This window comes from Equus asinus, chromosome 15 (assembly GCF_041296235.1).
Source record: "Equus asinus isolate D_3611 breed Donkey chromosome 15, EquAss-T2T_v2, whole genome shotgun sequence".
Taxonomy (NCBI): Eukaryota; Metazoa; Chordata; class Mammalia; order Perissodactyla; family Equidae; genus Equus; species Equus asinus.
Genome location: NC_091804.1, coordinates 8,267,559 through 8,288,602, shown reverse-complemented (window position 1 = coordinate 8,288,602; position 21,044 = coordinate 8,267,559). Strand labels below are relative to the sequence as shown.

At 45.0% G+C, this 21,044-nt stretch overlaps 1 protein-coding gene across 9 annotated transcripts in view; it reads right to left on the bottom strand.

Annotated features, from left to right (window-relative positions):
- The window catches only part of KIF16B (kinesin family member 16B), a 277,231-nt gene extending 260,302 nt beyond the window's left edge, over nucleotides 1-16,929 (bottom strand). For 3 of the 9 annotated variants that reach the window (XM_044747821.2, XM_044747824.2, XM_044747825.2), the window contains exon 1: nucleotides 15,286-15,464. In XM_044747821.2, the coding sequence (XP_044603756.1) occupies nucleotides 15,286-15,332 (47 nt within the window). In that variant the 5' untranslated portion in view covers nucleotides 15,333-15,464. Of the gene's footprint in view, nucleotides 1-15,285; nucleotides 15,467-16,384 lie in introns of those variants that run through there. The other 6 variants (XM_070485541.1, XM_070485534.1, XM_044747818.2 and 3 more) reach the window with 4 other exon arrangements.
- Between the last annotated feature and the right edge of the window lie 4,115 nt (nucleotides 16,930-21,044).

Genomic DNA, 21,044 nt, shown 5'->3' with positions numbered 1-21,044 from the left:
TAGAAATAGATAATTCCTCCCTTATATGGTATGGAATTGTCACTGGAAAGTGGTTTCCCAGCCAGTAACTACACTTCATCGCCTTCCTTGCACTCAAGTGTGGCCATGTGACCAAGAGAAGGTGAGCACTACTGATGTCTGTTTCTTCCACGCCAAGGCAGCCAAGAAGTGGGTGCACGTCAAGAAGTGGGTGCACATCCCCCACCCTCTAGCTCCCTTCCACTGGTTGCAGAGAGACGACAGAGCAGCCTCAGAGAGTGGAGGCTCCGGGAGAAAGGAGAAAAGCCACCTGCTGACGGAAACCACACACAGTGATCTGCTTACATAAAGAAACGGTAAACTTCTTTGGTAACTTTAGTGCTAAGCCATTAAAATGTGGGGGTAAATTTCTCACAGAAGCTGGCAAGTGGCCCTCCACACAAGACTACCTCCCTGACCCAGAAGCTGAGAACCTGCTACTTACCCTCTCCCATGCTCAGGGTTTCTAATATGGATTACTGCAGGCCTGCCTGGTCCATGTGGGCCCTGAGTTTTTGGCCCCTGTACTATAGATTTAACTAATTTTGCCTAAAACCAATCCTTGACACAACACTGAAACCTGCATTCTAAACTCCAACTCTTTCCACCCCATCAAGGATTAAACGTCCCCACGTATCCCTTTCATTTGACATGTGGAACTGAACAATTAATCCAACCAAGGTCTTAACAGCTCAAAATGCCTGCCTATACTCCCACAAAGGATGCAAGAAGGCATAATTCCTCAATCTTTTGAATAGAGAGAGCAATTCTGGGGGAAATGTTATCTGTTCTTACCCTTAATATCATACCAGTATAGGCAAGTTGGCCCTATGAACAAGAAAAGCTTAATTAACAAGATGCTAATTAAGATGTTTTACAAGACAATTAAATGCATTGTGTGATCTTGGACTGGATCTTGGACCAGAATAAAAGACGTTACTGGGCAATTTGAGAAATCTGAACAAGCAAGAGCAGTGAATAGTACTGTATCAATGTTACTTTCCTGATTTTTAATTATACTATAGTTATATAAGATGATAACATTTGAGGAAGCTGGGTAAAAGGTATATGAGAACTCTGTACTATTTTGGCAACGTTTTGTAAGGAAAATTTTAAAAATATTTTAAAAAAGAAGAAAAGTTCCTTAATTGGATCATCATATATGAGCACCAGCCGAGAACGACTATTTTTCTCACAATTACCTTTCTATTGATCAAGCTGACATAGCTCATATGAAAACACTAACTTCAGGAAAAGGAAGAGAACAGACCAAAATCTATTTCTAAAAGCTTTATCTCCTGCAACTTTTTTCATTTTTGAGCTAGTTTCCACTACCCTGAATCATTTTTTCTTGAAAGCTCCCTAGGGAACTTTAAGTTCCACTCGGAAGGAGCTCTCCAAGTGATTTACCTGTACCCCAAACAGAATCACTGTGATGGCTGAGACTGTCAATAAAACCCTGAAAATAAGCATCAGCAGGTACAACCAGCTGAGAGCCCCCGAGGCCACAAGGACTCAGGAAAGAAGGCTCATGAGAGTAGGCGATCCATGGAGGGTTCAGGATCCTAGACTTTGAAAAGTTTGAAATTCTCATTCTAAGCTTTGTTTATCCTCTTGGGGTGGTGAGCAGTCCCCCCCAGCACCCCGCCCCCACTGGCTTCCAAGAGGAAACAGGACTGAGTGACTTTGACTCTAAGGGCACCCTAATTTCAATGTTCTCTCCTGTACGAAAATCAGATGTTACCAACTTCTGCTCTGGACAGCAAACTTACTACAGTAGCGTCTTTCAAAGTGCGGATCGTAAAATCAATGTGGGTAACAACTCTTTTCTAAAATGAAATAGAGAGTAGAAGTGTGCTGAGCTGATAAATGTCTTACTGTAGATGGTGGAAGCACACAGTCCAGTACCACTATCATCAGCCTTCCTAAACACAAATGTCCTTCATTTTAAATAACATGATAAATCGTCTTTCACTAAGTCAAACGGAAAGAAATGTTTTAAATGAATCTTATATTCATAATAACGTTTATTAGAAAATATGAAATGTATTCCCATGGGGGAAAAATACTCTTGCAAACTGAAGTCAAAAACTTGTAAAATATCTCCCTCAAGATACTTATTTATTTCAAAAACATTACAGTGGAGAAACCCAGCAGACACCCCCTTAACCAAGTGATCAAGGTCCACATCAACAGTAATAAGACATCATGAACCCCCTGACATGATACGAAATGGAAGGCACAGCATCACTTATGTGGTGTTCTCGCCAAAACTGTGTAACTTCAATTTATCATGATAAATCATCAGAGAAACCCACACTGAGGGCTGTTCTACAAAATAACTGACTGACACTCTTCTGAGACTGAGAAACTGTCACAGCGCAAAAGAGATTAAGAAGACGTGGCAGCTAAATGCAATGTGGGATCCTGCATTGGATCCTGGAACAGAAAAAGGACCTTAGTGGGAAAACTATAGTCTAGTTAATAGCATTGTACCAATGTTAATTTCTTGGTTCTGATAACTGTACGATGGTTACATAAGACGTTAATATTAGCAGAAGGTGGATGAAGCATATATAGGACCTTTCCTATAAGTCTAAAATCATTTTAAAATAAAAAGGTAAAAAAAACTTTTTCTGAAAAAAGGAACAAGATGTTTTGTTCCATAAACTATGTATCATTTAAACAGTAAGAGAGTTATGCCTCCAATTCTCTAATCATAAGAGATAAATACAATATGTATTTGATGTGTAATCTGCGTATAGCTAATTTAACACACAGGGGAAGTGCTGAAGCTGTCACTCTTTACCCAGGCTCTCTCTCAGCTCTCTTCCTCCGCTCCCTTCCTCCTAAACACCCAATAGGAGAATCATCAAGATTCTCTCTTCCTCCTCATGAGAAGCAACATGAGACATCGTACACATGCTGGGCTACAGATTCCTAATTCCTCACAAGCATCCACAAACTGAAAGACCAAGAGGGAGGGAAGTGGCAGTTGTTAATGCAACAAATATTTTGAGTACCCCTCTCTGCCAGGTACTGTTCTCGGCCCTGGAGAAATAGCCATGAAGACGACTGACAAGGTTACTGCCTCTCACAGAGTTCACATGCGAGAAGGAGAGAGAGAACAAACAAACAAACAAACAAACAAAAATACACTCATATGCACACACACATGCACATATACACACACACAAACCCAGATAATGGTAAACGCCACGAAACTAGAAAACCAGAGTAACGTAATAAAGGCTTCTCTGAAGAAGTGATATCTGAGCCAGCACCTGATCCTTCTCTGACTCCCAGCTCCCTCATCTATAAAGCAGAGCTAACAGTATTCCCTCGTACAGAATTGTTAAGAAGTAAATTAGATAATGGCGGCATAAGATTTAGCAGAATTCTTAGTAAGTGAATGAGTGGCTAGAAATAGTGATTGATGACAAAAATTATTTAACACCATTACAGTGAAAGCACTTTCTCCACTTATTTTAAATTCTACATATCCCATTCAAATTTGCTCAAAGTGTCTGTGAGTAGATTGCTGATCACAGAAACAGCTATTTCCCCTCTGCTGGGCAGCAACAATGAATAATGAGTGCATCTGGACCTGGATGGAGCAGCAAACCCAAATGCTCAGCTGAGGGGTGAGAGCAAAGGAAAGCTCCCAGGCCCTGCTGGCAGCCACCCACTCTGTGGCTGAGGGGAAATCAGTGGGCTGAATCCCAAGAACAAGGACCCCTTCCCACGAAGGAGTTCTCCCTTGACTTTCTCTGTAAGTGGAGCTGACAGAAGACTCCCAAGCCACCCAAGTCAACACAGGCTCCGGGTCCTGGGAGCTGAGGCACCGCCACAATTTCCCTCAGGCTGCAGGTGTAACTATAATGTATCTTCTTTCACAAAATAAACATTAGCAAGACTGCATTCTAATTACAGAACCCACAAAAGCAGCAAAAGCTATTGAAACAATTTAGAAAACTAATCATGAAATAAGGATATGTAAAATAAATCAGCTTCAGACCACAGAGCTATGTATTGTACAACTGGACGTTTCTAAATAACCTCTCTCTGATGGACAGACAGACAGAAGGACACACACACTCTCTCTCTTTCACCTAAAATAAAGTGGCAAAAGTTTAATACCAAATTATGTTTACTAAATACTCTAAGTCACTGAAGAGCCTTTTTTTAAACACCAGGACTCACATCTTATATAAGTACATCATACATATTAAGATACTTTTAAATTTTGCACATGAAAAAACATCCTCAGTCACTCGCTTCAGGTCACTTGTCAAGCCCACCAAAACAAAGGAAAAAATCTCCACATGGCCCACACTGCAGAGTCAGGAACAGCGCAGGCCTCCCCAGGGGATCTCGCCTGAAGCCACAGGTCCCCACTCCCCGCAGAAAGCTGCCTGCTCTTTCTAGCCATCCCACTTCCCTCCCCCTCCCCAGCAGCCTTCTTTCTCCAACTCCCTAACTCCCTGTCTGCTTTCTTTTCTCCTCCTTTAAAACAAAAAGAGACACAAACACACACCCCTCTCCTCTGCCGAGTCCAGGCTTGCAATGCTCAGGAGAGGGCCAGGACCCGCGCACATCACACAAGTACAGGAGTTTGGAAAGATGTTATTATAGGAGCCAAACTCTGCACAGGCAAACACGGATTAGTTCTCTCCTTCCTTCAATCCCTCCATTACCTGGAAGGGCAGGCAACAGGTGCCACCTCCATGCCCTCATCCCCCAGCCTCCTGCCCCATGACACGGGCTCCCAACCTCAACTAACACAGCTCGCTCCAGAGCCGAGCCTATCGCCTCACTGGCCAGCTGGGCCCTGGCCTCGGCCTGCGCCGCCCCTGAGGCAGGCACCCCTCTCTCTCTCCCACCCTGTCGTTCGTGATGTTCCACTCTCCTGCTTTTCTCCCGTTCTCTCTTTGCTTGGCCCTTCACTCCTGCCTCCTCAAGTGTGGCTGCCAGTAACAACGGTGATGATAAGAAACAACAGCAGCTTTGACTCACCAAAAGGTTATTACGGGCCCGGAAGTGTGCCGAACCCGTTGCACAGACTCTCTCATCGGATCCCCTCAACAACTTGCGCAGTATTATTTTACAGCAGCAGTTCTCAAATGTTGTAGCTTCAGGACCCTTTTACACTCTTAAAAATTACTGAGGGGGCCAGCCCTGTGGCGTATTGATTAAGTTCAGTATGCTCTGCTTTGGTGGCCTGGGTTTGCCGGTTTGGATCCAGGGCACAGACCTAGACCACTCGTCAACCATGCTGTGGCAGTGCCTCACACATAAAGTGGAGAAAGACTGGCAGAGATATTAGCTCAGGGCTAATCTTCCTCAACAACAAAAAAGAGGAAGATTGGCAACAGATGTTAGCTCAGGGTGAATCTTCCTCAGCAAAAAAAAAAAAAATTACTGAGGAGCCCAAAGAGCTTTTCTTAATATAGATATATCTAATTATAGTTACCATATTAGAAATTAAAATTGAGAAATTTTTAAAACACAGGATGCACAGCACACAGACTCACATTATCATCATACATCGTGTAGCTTCTGGAAAACTCCACTGTATTCTCATGAGAGATGAGGGTAAAAAAGGCAAATAACATCTTAGTAGTATTACTGTAAAAACAGTCCTGACTTTGCAAATCCCCTAAAAGTCTCAGTGATCCCCAGCTACCTCTGGAGTACACTTGGAGAATCACTGCTCTACAAGAAAGAAACTGAGCCTTACAGAGTAAAATCAACTTGCCCAGGTCACTCAGCCAGCCGCCTGAAGAGCTGTGTCATAACCAGGTCATGCGGTTCTGCCCCTCCTCCTTTACTATGGCCTTCCTCTGAGACGACATGCACTTCCACCATACCCACAACCACCTGCACAGCGACCCACCTCCAAATGTGCATCTGCACAGCTGGGGACTCGCCCGAGTTCCTACCACTGGACCCGCAGCTGCGCCCTGAGCCACCCCAACTGACCACCAGGCCCCTCCAGCCCACCCAGCTCATCCCCAGCATCCTGACTCTGGGAAAGGTATTCTTCCACTTAATTCAGCCCCAAACCACTCAGGCATCTTTGACTCTTCACCTTCGTCCTGCTGATTGGGCTTCAGAATGTCTCTTCAAAAGCAAAACAACAGGATGTAAAACAGTGTATATATTACCTTACGTCGCACACAAACGGAGAAAAAAGGACTGGATTCAAATGCGCCAAAAGTCTACAAGTAGTTATCTCTGGACCATGGAATTATGAGCGATGTGTGATCTGATTTCTGTGGTACACTTTTCTGCATGGCACACATTTTTTATGAGCCAAGACATTATTTTCACAATCAGAAAATACAGTGAAAGCTGCTTCAGGGTTCTGTTTGTAAGTTTTACCCTTTCCTATCACTGTGCCCTCTCCTATTACAACTCCAACCTGGTCCAGAATCACATCGTCCCGGGTCAAATTCAGTTCTCTTTACAGTCTTCCCACACTGGCCTCTGCCCACTCAGACATCTTGGGCCCGGGGTCCTGCATTACAAGTGTGGTAGGAAAGCCAATGGGATCAGAGTGCATAAAAAGCACTTAGCACAGCACTGGGCAAACAGTAATAAATGTTCATTGGTGCTGGTGCTGGTATTATTTCCCTACACTACTTTCAGATGAAACTCCTGAAAACAGTAAGCGGCAAATGACAACCTTGTTCTAAAACCACCAGTAGCTCCCAGTGCTGAACAACACAGACCACATTTATAGAGCCCTTACTGTTGGCAAGTGTTAACTCAGTCAGCCACCTCCTGGGCCCCCGGAGCTGGGCCCTGAGAAGATCCCCATTTACAGATGAAGGAACTGGAGCACAGAGCAGCTCAGCAGGTGCCAAGGCACAAAGCTAGGATTCAAAGCCCGAGCTGTGGTTCATACCCCTTCAGCCTTACAGCCCAACAGAAGTCTCCACAAGGATGGACGTGTTCTGGATCTGCGCCATTCAATATGTGGCTATTGAGCATCTGAAATGTGACCGAAAACTAAATTCTAAATTCTATTTAATGTTAATTTAAATAGCCAAATGCGGCCAACAGCTACCACACTGGCCAGAGCAGCACTCTAGAATAAAAGCCCAAACTCCCAAGCTTGACAAAGTCCTCGCAACACCCTGCCTACCTAGCCCTCAACTAATTCTCACAAAAAGCTTCAGTTGATCTAAAATCCCTGACTACCGTACGCCTTCCTACCTACCACCCATCCCCTGCCCTCCTCTCATCTAAGTCTTCTGTATAACAGAGGGGCTTTAGAAATGAGACTAAGAGAGACTTGGGTTCAAATCCAGACTCCACAATAACCTAGCTGTGCAACCTCAGGCAGGTTGTTTCAGTCTCTGAGCCCTGCTCCTCATTTGTAGAATAGGGTAAGATGCCAACTTCCAAAGAGCATTGTCAAGCACTTAATAGATCCGTTCTAAATGGTTACTGGTAACACCCCTTCAGGCTCAATCCACACCCCACCCTCTTATCTGATAGACCAAAGGAAGCCCTGGAGACCTCTTCCCCTAGCAGCAGGAATCCCCCAGAGGCTCGCTCCATCTCAACCACACAGATTCCATGGTTATTTTTACGTGCTGTGTGTCCCGCCCTCTCTGCCACTATACCAGCAGTCCCTTGAGGCCAAGGGCTTCCGTCACCAGCGAGCCCGAGGCAACAAGTCACCAGACAAAGGACTCTGAAGGGAATTGGAGCCAGCCCAGCCCAACCCACCATTATAGTCTGAGGGGTCTCAGTCTCCCCTCTGTAAAATGGGGATAAAAAGCCCTCAGTCGGTCAGTTGGTGGGAGGAGGAAACGAAGTTGCCAAGGTAAAGAAAGGAGCACGATGCCCGGTGAGGGGCAGGCCCACGTCCCAGCCTTAACACAAGAGACGCACTAGGAACGAGTTCCCCTGGCACTACTTTGCTCTTAAAATGGGAAGATTTCAGTACACTTTAAAGAAATCAATCCATGTCAAAATACCACTGCTGCTTTCTTGCTCTTTTCCTTCTCTTTTTAACTTGATAGACATGACAGGAAGAGGCAATTCAGTCAGACACTGGAAGGAATGGGGTGCACCCGCCCGGCAAGATGAGCAAGCACACTTTGAAGCCACCACCTGGCCCCAGGCCGGCACGTAGTACACGCTTTTGGTAATTCATTTTTTAAATACTTGTTATTGAATAAAGTTACCATCCTAAGTAGTAAAAACAAGAGCAGTAACAATATCCAGTCTTTACAGAGCCCTCGCTACATGCCGGGCGTTGTGTGGAGAGCTTCACCTGCCCGCTTTACATCCACTGAAAAGACACAAGCCCCAGATGGAGGCAGGTAGCTAAGCCCGGCAACACTAACCAGCTAAGAGAAGTTCCTGCCTCTCCCAGGCGGGATTTTAAGCCAACCAGCCTGGACTTCCCTGGTCAGCCCTGGTGAGGGTTTGCAGGATAGGACCCCGGGCTCCCCTAAGGTAAGGTAACCTGGCCTCCAACAATCCTTTCTCTTCTTTTGCTAATAACTTTTCTGTCCCACCCAGTTTCTCCCTATGAAAGCCTTCCACTTTCTACTGCCCCTAGGAACTCCTGTTTACCAGGTGGGATGCTGCCTGATTCATGAGTTGCTGAATAAAGCCAATTAGATGTCCAAATTTGGGATTTTCTTTTTTAACATCTCATTTGCAACAACTCACAAGTGGATCTTCAAGTCTATTTAGTAGATCTGCAAACAGCACTTTTTAAAATGAAGCGGAATAGAATAAAATAGGACAGAAGAGAAAATACAAGAGTGAAACACCTCCTGAATCTTTTACATATCTAGAGAGCCTCAGTTCAAAATGTGTTTTTCATTGTGAGTCACAATTAAAAATATTTGAAAAAAGGGGCTGACCTGGTGGCATAGTGGTTAAGTTCACACACTCCACTTCAGCAGCCTGGGGTTCACAGGTCCAGATCCCAGGTGTGGACCTACACACAGCTCATCAAGCCATGCTGTGGCAGCAACCCACATACAAAATAGAGGAAGATTGGCAACAGATGTTAGCTCAGGGCCAATCTTCCTCACCAAAAAGGAAGACTGAAAAAAGATCCTGTCTCACAACTTATAAAGTATGTACAATTATTATCACCATTTTACAGCTGCAAAAACTGAGGCTTAGAACAATTTAACTTTCTTGCTCAAATTTCCCCCACTTGTAAAAGACAATAATAAATATAAATGAAAAGCAGTAAGATATATTGGAGTATATGAGGAAGCCATCTGGTTTAAAACTAATTCGGCCTGACCTTGTTTTCTGGAAGGGCCAAACGTGGCCTGTTGAGCATGCATTGTACATCTGCTTTAAACAGTGACAATGTCCCAAAGATAAGAATGATGCCCTGAAAGATAGGGATATAGCTTCCCCCCATATTGGCATTTCCTTAAAAATAAGCATCTCTTCCTGGATACTAAGGATTAATTATTAACCTGCTGTGCTCACTTTGTGACCAGTGACCTGCTGTGCCAGCTAAGCACCTCGTGACAGTAGTAAAAGAGATATTCCTGTCATATGTGACGTATGCTCTTTGCTCCAAGAGGGTATATAACCACTCTGTACACTCCATTTCCTGGACATGCTTCCTTCCTTGGGGAAGAAAGCCTCCCGAGGCTACAGTCCTCACACTCAGCTCATAATAAACTCAACCTGAACTTTGATTTATAGATTGATTATGGATTATTTGTATCGACAAGAGCCAAAAGTGGAACCCCTCAGACCTTGACTCTCTTAACACTGGCAGATCAATGGGACAGGATGGACAGCACTGAAGAATCATCTAGTGTCTCCATGAAAAAACAAGCAAGTGAAACCAACAGGAAATGGACAGATTAGTTGCCAAATTATTATTTGTTGTCTCTTCAGAGGTGAAAAAAGATACATATCCTATAAAATTATAAAAAAATGAAACCAGTAAAAAAGACTAGGCATAAGAACAATGGGAGAAATCACAAAGAAAAAGGTATATAGACAATACATAAATGTTGAACTTTTGCCCATAAAAATTATGAACGAATTAAGTTTCTGCTAACATTTTACTCATTTTAAAAAGCATAGCTGTGACTATCCTAAGAAACTGACTTTGGGCAATGCTACCCAATTGTTAAAATGGCACGACAGTAATAATCTATATGTGCTAAGATTGTTGCCAAGATCACCTTTTGTACCCCTGGCACAGAGCAAACTCTCAGTAAAGGCAGCTGCTCATGCGATGCGACAAAACGGCTCTTTCAAATTTGAAACTACTACTTCTGCCACATTAACCAAAAGCCATAAGGTAATAAAAACAAACTCATCACATCTTGGCCTGAATTAAGCATTAGGTGTTTCTTGCAAGCAATGGTTACTGCAAAGGCTCCTAGCTCAGAAACTCAGCATCTCACCACCTTGCCCCAACCTTTAAGAGCCTGGCTGCAACCTCCATCCTCACTTCCCAATTGCCCCAGGCCTTTCCTTTCTGTTGGCTGCTTCCTCTTTGCCTAAAGCTCCTATACTCTAAAAACTAACATTAAAAAAAAAACCTTTATATCTGCACGCCCATATTCACAGCAGCACTATTTACAACACCAAATCCTGGAAACAACCTAAGTGTCCGTCAACAGATGAATGATAAAGATGTGCTGTATATATACAATGGAATATTATTCAGCCACAAAAAAGAAGAAAATCTTGCCATTTGCGAGCACATAGATGGACTTTGAGGGCATTATGCTAAGTGAAATAAGTCAGATGGAGAAAGACAAATACTGTATGATCTCACATATATGTGGACTCTAAAAACAAAACAAATAAAAACTCATGAATCAGAGATCAGATTTGTGGTTACCAGAGGTGGGAGTGGGGAATGGGTGAAATGGATGAAGGTGGTGAAAACGTACAAACTTCCAGTTATAAGATAAATAAGTCCTGGGGATGTAATGTTCAACATGATGACTTTCCTCAACACTGCTGTATAGTATATGTGAAAGGTGTCAAGAGAGGAAATTCTAAGGGTTTTCATCACAAGGAAAAAACTGTTTTTTTGGTATCTATGAGATGATGGATGTTAACTAAACTTACTGTAATCATTTCACAACATCTGTAAGTCAAGTCATTATGCTATACACCTTAACTTATATAGTGCTGTATGTCAATTCTCTCTCAATAAAACTGGAACAAAGTTTAACAACGTCCTTCAGTCCTCCCAGACAACCAGCTAAAAATTCGTTCTCCCACGCCAATGACTTTTTAGTTAACTTACAAATTACATAAACAAGTTTTTAATTATTAATTATAAAACCATCCATGAGCAAAGCAAAAATTCAAACATTAAAAAGAGAAAACAATTCATCGGTCCTCCTCCTTATAGTTACCACTATTAGGCTTCCTATGAATCATTCTGTACAGATACAGCCTTGCGTGGGTGTATGTACACATTTTTTCACACACACACCCCTCTACTGTAGTATGGATGTCTACGTGTAGAGATCTTGCTTTTCTCACTTAATCCCCTATCTTGGAACTCTTTCAAGATCAACACATTCTTTTATAAGTGCTGCACAGCATTCTACTAAATGAATAGGCCATAATTTAACAAATCCCCCATCTTTGTACATTTAGGTCATTTACGACTTTTTTTTTTTTTAAAGACATTTATCCATCAAGTTGGCAACATGAAGGTCTTTTTCTTTTTTTTAAAGATTTTGCCCTGAGCTAACATCTGGTGCCAATCTTCTTTTTTTCCCTTCATCTCCCCAAAGCCCCCTAGTACACAGTTGTATATTCCAGTTGTAAGTCTTTCTGGCTCTGCTATGTGGGACACCACCTCAGCATGGCTTGATGAGCGGTGCCATGTCCACACCCATGATCCGAATCAGCGAAACCCTGGGCCACTGAAGCGGAGCACACGAACTTAACCACCGGGCCACAGGGCCAGCCCCCATTTATGACTTTTTATTGTTACAAACAATGATGCAAGAAACACCCTTACACATTCATCTTCCTAGGTAGGAATACAATCCATAAAATAAATTCTTAGAAATGAAATTGCCCTATCAGAGGCTTTATAAACATCCAATCTTGACAGCTCCTGTCAAATTTCCCAGTATGGAAGTTTCAGAGGTTTGGTCCTTTTATGATTCCATCACCACTCCTACGCCAGCACTTGTTGTTCAGTTAATATTCACCGTCTCACTGGTGAAAAATGATTTCTTCCTGCTATTATTATTTGCATGTCTTTCTTTATGAGTTAGGTCAAGTATTTTTGGTTGGCCATTTGTAGACATCTTTCCATTTCAATGCCAACTTCTGGATCATTGTCTCTCCTTGAATGTCTCCAAAACCAAGGACCTCATCTTGCATCATCAGGGCACCATCTTGGCAACATTTGACACCAACGATCACCACCTCCTTCAGGAGACACTTCTCCTTTCCCTGCCGTGACAATCTGCTGTGCTGGTTCTCTTCCACCAGCTGCAAGCCAGTCTTTTCCCTCGAATCCTAAAGAAAAGCATGTCCCAGTGTCTAACCCCTGGGGGTTCCCTTTTCTTCTCACTGTAGCATTCTATTTTTTTTTTAATCTACTCTGTGTGTGTGTGCATGTGTATCTGTGCTTTATACATAAAAACATGATTTTCTCCTTCTGAAACTAACATTTATGTGCAAAAGATTTCCAAATGTCAACCCTCAAATCACCTGAGAACTAAACCCATGTTTTAGGTCTACCGAACACCAGCAAAGAGACAGATGTTCTTCCCACACTCCAGAAAATGAACAGGACAACACATGGGCAGCACTTGCTCTGTGCAGGACACTGTGCTTGTACTTGACACTTGCTGCATCTCATGTAACTCTACATCTCCAAGAGAGAACACACCAACCTCATCATCCACCTTCCCCAAACGTCTTCTACCTCCTTAAGCATCAAATCTCCATTAATGACTCTACGTTCTTCCCCATCCCTCTCCTTCCCATCCAATGAGCTGCCAAATCCTGTCAACTGCGCCAGTGAAGTGTCTCAGTGTACTATCCAGCCTTCCCATTTCCACCTGTGACCCAGACTGCGGCTTCCTTACCTCTTGCCCTAATCATGATGCCACCGTCAGAGTTCTCTGCTGAGAACGCAAGTGTCATCACGCCTCAAAGCATGTGGCTTTTGGACCTGTTTCCTGCCATCCCTCCATCTACCCGGGCTCCAGGCCTACGCTGGCAAGGCACCACACTCGCAGTATCCCTCTCCAGGCCTGAGATGACAGGAGTCCTGCCAGCATGCAGTCCCTCCCTCGCCAGACAGGAGGCTCCTAGGAGACTCTCATCAGACCCCATTTACCTTGTTCCCCAGATAGAACCCAGCACAATGCCATGCATCTCATAGGCCCTTAATAAATGCTTTCTAAAGTTACTCAATACAATCCAAAATTTGCTCATTATTATTCCAAAGAAGGAAAGGAATTCCTATACCCATGTAAATCCAGAATAAAGAAAAATCGGTTTAAATGATCTAAATGACCTTGGGGTCTATTTGTCTTGTATGACATAGATATTCTCTTAGAATTTACAAGGAAGTCAAACTCCTTTCCTAAAAATCTTTAGAAATAACTTAAAAGTCACAAAAGCACTGGTTTCCAATAGTTACAAACTAGAACAAGGATTCCCTCCTTGCCAATAGAAAAAAAGATTCAGATGAGTCAAATAAGGTTCTGGCAATCTCTTGATTTTATGATCTCTGATATGCCAATCAGCTGTCAGAACTACCAAAACATTGACCTCCACAAGCTTATATGACGAAAGTGGAAAGGCCATATGGTAAGTCAAATGTCCAGCAACTGGACTGAGAAGCCAATAAAAACAAATGGTGAGCCAGCCCTGACGGCCAAGTGATCAAAGTTCAGCGTGTTAACACAGCTGCCAGTTTGTTTCCCCCTCACAAAACCACACCACCCATCTGTCAGTAGCCATGCTGTGGCAGCAGCTCACTAGAAGAACTAGAAGGACGTAGAACTAGGATATACAAGCTAGTTCTATGCACTGGGGCTTTGAGGAAAAAAGAAAAAAAGGAAGGGGGGGCCGCCCTGGTGGGACAGCAGTTAAGTTTGCATGTTCTGCTTCAGTGGCCCAGGGTTCACCAGTTCGGATCCCGGGTGCGGACATGGCACCACTTGGCAAGCCATGCTGTGGTAGGTGTCCCACATATAAAGTAAAGGAAGATGGGCATGGATGTTAGCTCAGAGCCAGTCTTCCTCAGCAAAAAAAAAAAAAAGAAAAGAGGCGGATTGGCAGCAGATGTTAGCTCAGGGCTAATCTTCCTCAAAAAAAAAGGAAGAGGAAAATTGGCAACAGATGTTAACTCAGGGCGAATCTTTCCCTGCCCAAAAAAAAAACCACACACACACACACAAATGGCCTTGTGTGAACTGCCCCCATAGACTCTGAGGACATATCCCACTTAGGTCTACTTCATTCTTTAAAGTTAAGCCAACTCTTCTAAAGCATCTTTCTAAACATTATAAAGAGGTCATTGAAAAGGAAGCACAGAGTATTTTTCAGTGAATGAAGAGTCAAACCATTCTGAAAAGCATTACTTTGTAGAAACATACGAAAAGATTAAATTCTAAATGTGTTTACAACTCTCTCCCTCTTAACACCAGCATATTTCAAACACGTGTACTTAAGCGTCCTTGAGTTTTTCTTCCCCCAGAGTCAAAACTTTGTTAAAAGTTTTCCCATCCGCCCTTTAACCTGAAGTTAAGAACTGCTAAGTTACTGATTAAAACTTAGCAGTTCACACAAAACTTCGGGTTCACATCCAAGGATTGGAAATCATCTCTTACTAAGAGATTAAAAAGTAACATTGTTAACACAGAACTTCTGAGTTGGCATAATCGAGGGAAGCTGGCCTCACAGCTCGTGGTGCCCCGACAACCACCCCCACGTCCCCCCTTCCAAGGATTTTACGCCTTCACGGAAGTGATCCCTTGACGCTTTTTAAAGGGGGGACAAGCAAACCTCAAGTTAGTGGGATGGGGAAGAGTTTCTACGAATCTTCTCTGGTCTCCTTAACTCTCCACCGAGGGTCCCCTCCAGGGCAGCGTGAAAGGGACAGCAAAGCATGACGTGCTCCAGGCCCCCAGGGGGCACAGCCAGGAGCCGGTGGGTGACATTTAAGTCCACGCTGGCCTCTGAGGAGAGCTGGAGACCAACTTCCTTCGGGTGCGGGCGTGCCGGGGGGGAGGGGGCGCAGGCGGCCCCACTCACCTGCGATTCATGGGCCGGACCCTCACGGCCACCTTGACCGATGCCATTGCTCATCCCGGCCCGGCCCGCGAGGGCTCCCACCTGCCCGGCGCCCCCGGCCGCCGGCGACTCTCGCGACTCGGCGGCGCTCCCGCCCACTTCCCTCTCCGCCCCGGCCCCTCCTCTCCCGGCCGGACCTGGTGTCCCGCGGCGGCCCCACCTGCCGGGCCACTGAGCATGCCCAGAGCGGCTCCGGCCCGCGTGATCCGTGCGCCGGGGTTTGGCGGCGGCCCGGAGGGGCGGAGGGGCGGGGCGGGATGCCCGGGCGCCGCCGCCTGAGGTCGCCAAATCAGAAAGATCCCCGATGTAGGAAGTGGCCTGGAAATCACAGGAGAGGACCCAGGCGGAGTCCCTCTGGGTCCTCATCCCCTGAAAAACGGGAAGAGGAGGAAGAGGGAAGGATCGCAGTAATTTAGGGCCGGAGCAAGGACCACAATCCTGAGGGTCAGATTACCAAAAACACGGTTTTTCAACCCTTAACAAGGACCTGGCTCTACCCCACCGTGCAGAAGTTAGCTCGTGCAGTTACAGAGCAGGAAACTGAGGCATAGAGATTATCACAGCTCGTTATTGGGAAACTCCGCTAGGGCATTCTCCACCACTCTAAGGCTGAAGAAGCGAGAAATAAAAATAAAAGGGTACTAGATGTTTTAAATGCGGGCGAGAATGGCTATACTGGCTGAAATCAGATTTGAATTGGACTTTTTGGCACTTACGTTACAGTTTAGTAGTTTAGTTTTAATCATAAGGGAGTTAGGGGTGGGGACGACCCTCTCTTTAAGGCTTAGGGCCTCTGGTAGAAGTAACCCCCGCCCAGGAGAATCGATTCAGTCAGTCAATCACACACCCAGGAAGCCACCTGTGAGCTACAGGGTTACCTGTGGGCCACATTAACCAAGGCATCAGCTCTGCGTTTCTCCTGCTGCCCCACTCAGAGCCGCTCAGCCCAAACAGCCCACCCTACCAAGCCCAGGACCCCACCTTCCTACGCCGCGTCCCACAGCTGACAGGTACGGGCGGGCATGCCCACTGAATACGGTGCCCCGCCTTCAAGACCCACCTTGGCCCCCATGGCCCTAATGGGGCCACAAAGGGATGCTCTGCCTTCACACAGACCCCGCCCCTGCGGACCCGGGAGCTGGCTGGCAGCGCCCACAGTTCGAACGAAGAGGGCAGGACAGGGTAGGAGGAGCTGCTCCTCTAGGAAGCCGAGCTGTAGTGGAGCTGCAAGAAGTTGGAGGCTGGGCTCCTGGGTTTGAGCCCCAACCCCACCACTAGCTTTGGGAGTCCTCCAGCCTGCGTTACTGGGCGCCTCTGAGGCTTCTGCCTTACTGCAAACCAGGAACAGCTCCGTGGAGATGGTTAACGCATTAAGAGAGACGACGGCTGCAACCGTGTGACCCACTCAGACAAGGAATCATTATTTCATCAGCTTCCCTAGAGCCCCGCGGCTGGCCCGGAATCAGCATTCCTTTTGTTTCTAGAACCCTGAAAACCCTGGGTTTGTCCCCGCTTGCTGGCGCGGAGCTGGGTGCGCAATCGACAACCAGCCTGCGGAAAAACGAGGAGCGCCAGATTTTCGAGCGGGCCGGGCATGCGCGGCACGGCAGGCTGGGTTGAGGCACCGCCCCAGGCAGGGGCGGGTCCCGCCTTATATGGGAGCTGCGCGGGGACAAACCGCGCGCCGCGCGCCCGGGGGGGCGTGGCCTGACAACGAAGGGAGCCCCTGTTACCCCGGCTCCTGGCCCGCTTGCCCCAGACCCGGCCTCAGCGCCAAACACCCCAGGGGCCCACACCCGGCAAAGCCAGCCCAATTCTTTATTTTTTTTTTCTTTTTGGTGAGGAGAGATTGGCCCTGAATAACATCTGTTGCCAGTCTTCCTTTTTTTTTCTCCCCAAAGCCCCAGCACATAGTTGTATATCCCAGTTTTAAGTCATTCCAGTTCTTCTATGTGGGATGCTGCCGTGGCATGGTTTGATAAGCAGAGAGTAGGTCGGTGCCAGGATCCCGACGGAGAAGCCCAGGTTACCAAAGTGGAGCACGAACTTAACCGCTCAGCCACGGGCCCGCCTCCCAATTCTTAAAGACAGCAAATTAAACAAACTTTGTAGGAGGAGTTCTACTTTAGCCACTAAAGCGATTTTCTGCGCCTAGAGTTTTATTGGTGGTTGTTTGGGAGGTTTCATTTATTCGTTCCTTTCTCAATGTATTTCCAGCAGCCCCATCCTTCAGTAACATACCCATTTGACACAAAACAGACCATCGCTGCCCCGCAGACACATTAGACCCCAAACTGCGCGCCTGGAGCTTTTGAATAGGAGGCGGTAAAGCTTCACCTCACCGTGGAGGGACGGACCAGACACTTAGCCAGAGAATATTTCTAATGGAGAGTGAAAGAAGTCTCTGAAAGGGAAGATGAATTATAAGATAAGGGATTGGCTCATCTTCTCAAACTTTAATGTGCATACTTTTAAGTGCTTTGCAGACTTTAACGCTCACAGGATTCGTCTGGGAATGTTGTAAATTGCAGACTCTGATTGCGCAGGTCTAGGGTGAAGCCTGAGGCTCTGCGCTTCCAACAAGCTCTGGAATCGCGGATGCCGCCGGTCCGCCACCCACACTTAGAGGAGCGAGGAGTTAGTGATCACTAAACAGTGTGGGAGCTTTGAAATACTGATGGTGGAAAACACTCATGGGTCTCAATCTGGAGTCCAAAGGGTCAGTGGATGGAATTTAGGGGTCCATATCAGTTAAGTATCGCGGCCTAACAGCCCAAAATTAGCGGCTTAAAAAAAAAAGCCGTTTATTATTTCTCACGGTTCTGTGGGTTGCTGATCTCACCGGGCTAACTTTTGGGGTTAAAGGCCGAAGGTTGGGCTCATTTGGGATGACTGGGAAGCCTGTGGCTCTCTCGCTATTTCATACTCAAAAAGGTGACACCAGATTTCTTTGTTCTGCAAGGCAGCCTTTCCGGAGGGCAGGCCCAATGACTCTGTTGAAGTCCGGTTTACTGATATTCCACTGGCCAAAGGCAGCAAGCCCAGCATCGGTGTGGGAGGGGTCACCCACCAGGAGGGAGTATTCATGGAAGCCACAAAAGTTAGAAATCCACCAGAAAGGGGGTAACTTGGATGAGAAAAAAAAAAATTGCATCTGTAATAGCATCTAAGTAAAATGTGTTAATTTTAGCAATTCCAGAGATTCTGCCACCTCTGGAAATCACACATAGTTTCGTGTTGTTATAATTGTTGCAACTTTCTCAAATTGTTAAAATCATTATTATTTTGAAACTTTGGTAGTCATTAGACTGACATTAAATCTTGGTATTTAATATAACCACATATACTCTATCACAAATTTATTTTTCTTATATCTTGATAATTGTATTTCTTTATAATCAATTTTCTTTTTAATCCCATGTATTTTATTGTGTGCATTTAAAAGATGTTATTCTGAGGAGGCTGGCCCGGTGGGCTAGTGGTTAAGTTCACATACTCTGCTTCAGCCACTTGGGTTCACAGGGTTAGATTCGAGGCACTGACCTACACCACTTGTCACTGGCCGTACTGTGGCAGTGACCCACATCCAACATAGAGGAAGATTTGCACAGATGTTAGCTCAGGGCGAATCTTCTTCAGGAAAAAGAAAAAGTTCCTCTGAAAATGTTGCTTTCACCAGACAACCAAAAGGGGCCATGGCGCAAAAAAAGTTTAGAAATGCATGATTTAGAAATTCTGTGTGTATGTGTGTATTGGTTTTATTTTGTTTTCTTGTTTTTATATAGTTTATTTGAGTCTTCATTTATCATTGAATTCTTTTTTTCCCTGATGTTTAGCAGTCTCATTACTGCCAAATAGTTGTGAGTGATTTAAATTCCCGGAGTCTGAGCTTCTTCATTTCAAAGCGAGATGGCACTAGAATAGAATATTCACTCCACCTCAAAATATTTGAATCATCTTGAAATACCATTACCAGGGGAAGAAAAAATACTATATCCCTATCAGCTGTGTATACAGCTGTGTATTTTTTTCCCTTTACTCTAAGGAATAAAACTGATTTACTCTCTCACAAACACAACTTTTAAACAGCCCTGATAAACAGCAGACTGGCACGTAAATTGGAACATAGGCTACAACTGACAGCCCAGGAACCCATCTATTTTCCCATGTTCTAGAAGTACTGACCGCCAGCATTATGTCGCACAGTACTCCTTGTGGAGGTGCCTTGCCCCCTGGGACTTCAGTTGAATTTAGGACCTATGCAGGGCGCCAATAAACAAAAATAAGTGTTCTCCTACTCTTCGAACAAATGCGTAATATTTTTTGCATTTTCAAATCCAGAACAGAAATTACAGATTTCAATCCAAACCCAGCACCATTCTCATCTTCTACATCATAAATTTAAAGGTAAATTTAGGATCTTCTAAAATACTAAACGTTAAAAACAAAGATAATTTGAAAGGTGTCCTTTCGGGCCAGAGAGTGAAACCTGAGCACCAAAGTGACAGTAAAGATAATCACAAAAGTCATAAGTGATAATTTTGCTACAAAGTTATGGGCCGTGGATGCCAGCTTCCTTTTTACAGCAGAGGTGAACAAAGAAATCACAGCAGGTTTAATTTAATCGAAACTATCACCCTAAATCATACCCATTTTGTATACTAAAATGGAAAACGATTGTTTTCAATTGCAAATAACTGTACCTATGGTCACAAATACTTTAGAATTGATGAGCTTGTAGAGTGTGTGGCAGCATTGCAACTTCCTCAGAGGGAGAGGCCACATTTAGCTGAAGGGATGGGGAAAAGTTTTGTGGGTGAATTAGTTTTGGAGAGGGGCTTTGCAGGAGTGGTGGAATTTGAACCCCAAGATGGATGAGGAGCTGAATTTGGAGGCAGAGGAAATACCTTGAACGAATGTTCAGAGTTAGAAAAGCAAGGTCCTGCTCTGGGAACAGTGAGAAACCTCTTTACCTGGAACAGAGTGTAAGAGGTTTAAAGATAATTACAAATTCTTCCCTCCCTGTACTCATACCTTGCAATGTCACTTTGCAGTATCCCTCAGTCAAGGGCGGAGCCTGTTTCTCCATCTCTTTAATACAGTTGGCCTTGTAACTTGCTTTGGCCCATAGAAAACAGCAGAATTGACTTTGCTATTTCCAAACCTAGGCCTCAAAAGGCCTTGCATGTTTCCACTTTCTCTCCAGGAACCCTGCTGCTGTCAGATGAGCAAGCCCAGGCTAGCCTGCTGAATGATGGTGTGACCCAGTCAAACACAGTACGGCAGCTGATAGCCAGCGAACCACCAGACACGACAGTGGGGCCACCTTGCACCAGCCAGCCCCAGTCAACTCATTAGCTGATCACAGATGTGTGAGTGAGGGCAGTCCAGAATGACAGAGTCTGTCCAGACCAGCAGAATCAGCAAGCTGAGTTGTAGACTGAGGGGGTCAGAATATACCACCCCAAAATATGCCAATTTGGCATAAGAATTATTTTAAGCTGAAGGCAATCAAGAAGTAAACACAAAAAGCTTTCTTTGCCCTCCCCCATCTGCCTAAAGGCAGGACATAAATTTCCCTCTAGGAAGGTGTTCCTTCTGCCCTCTCCCATACCAGGAGAAGAACGACCCTTATTACTGGAAACAGAGAGACAGCAAACCTTACTAAAATAACCCTTATCTTCCACTAGTTTCCCCCGTACATTTACTTTCCCACCATT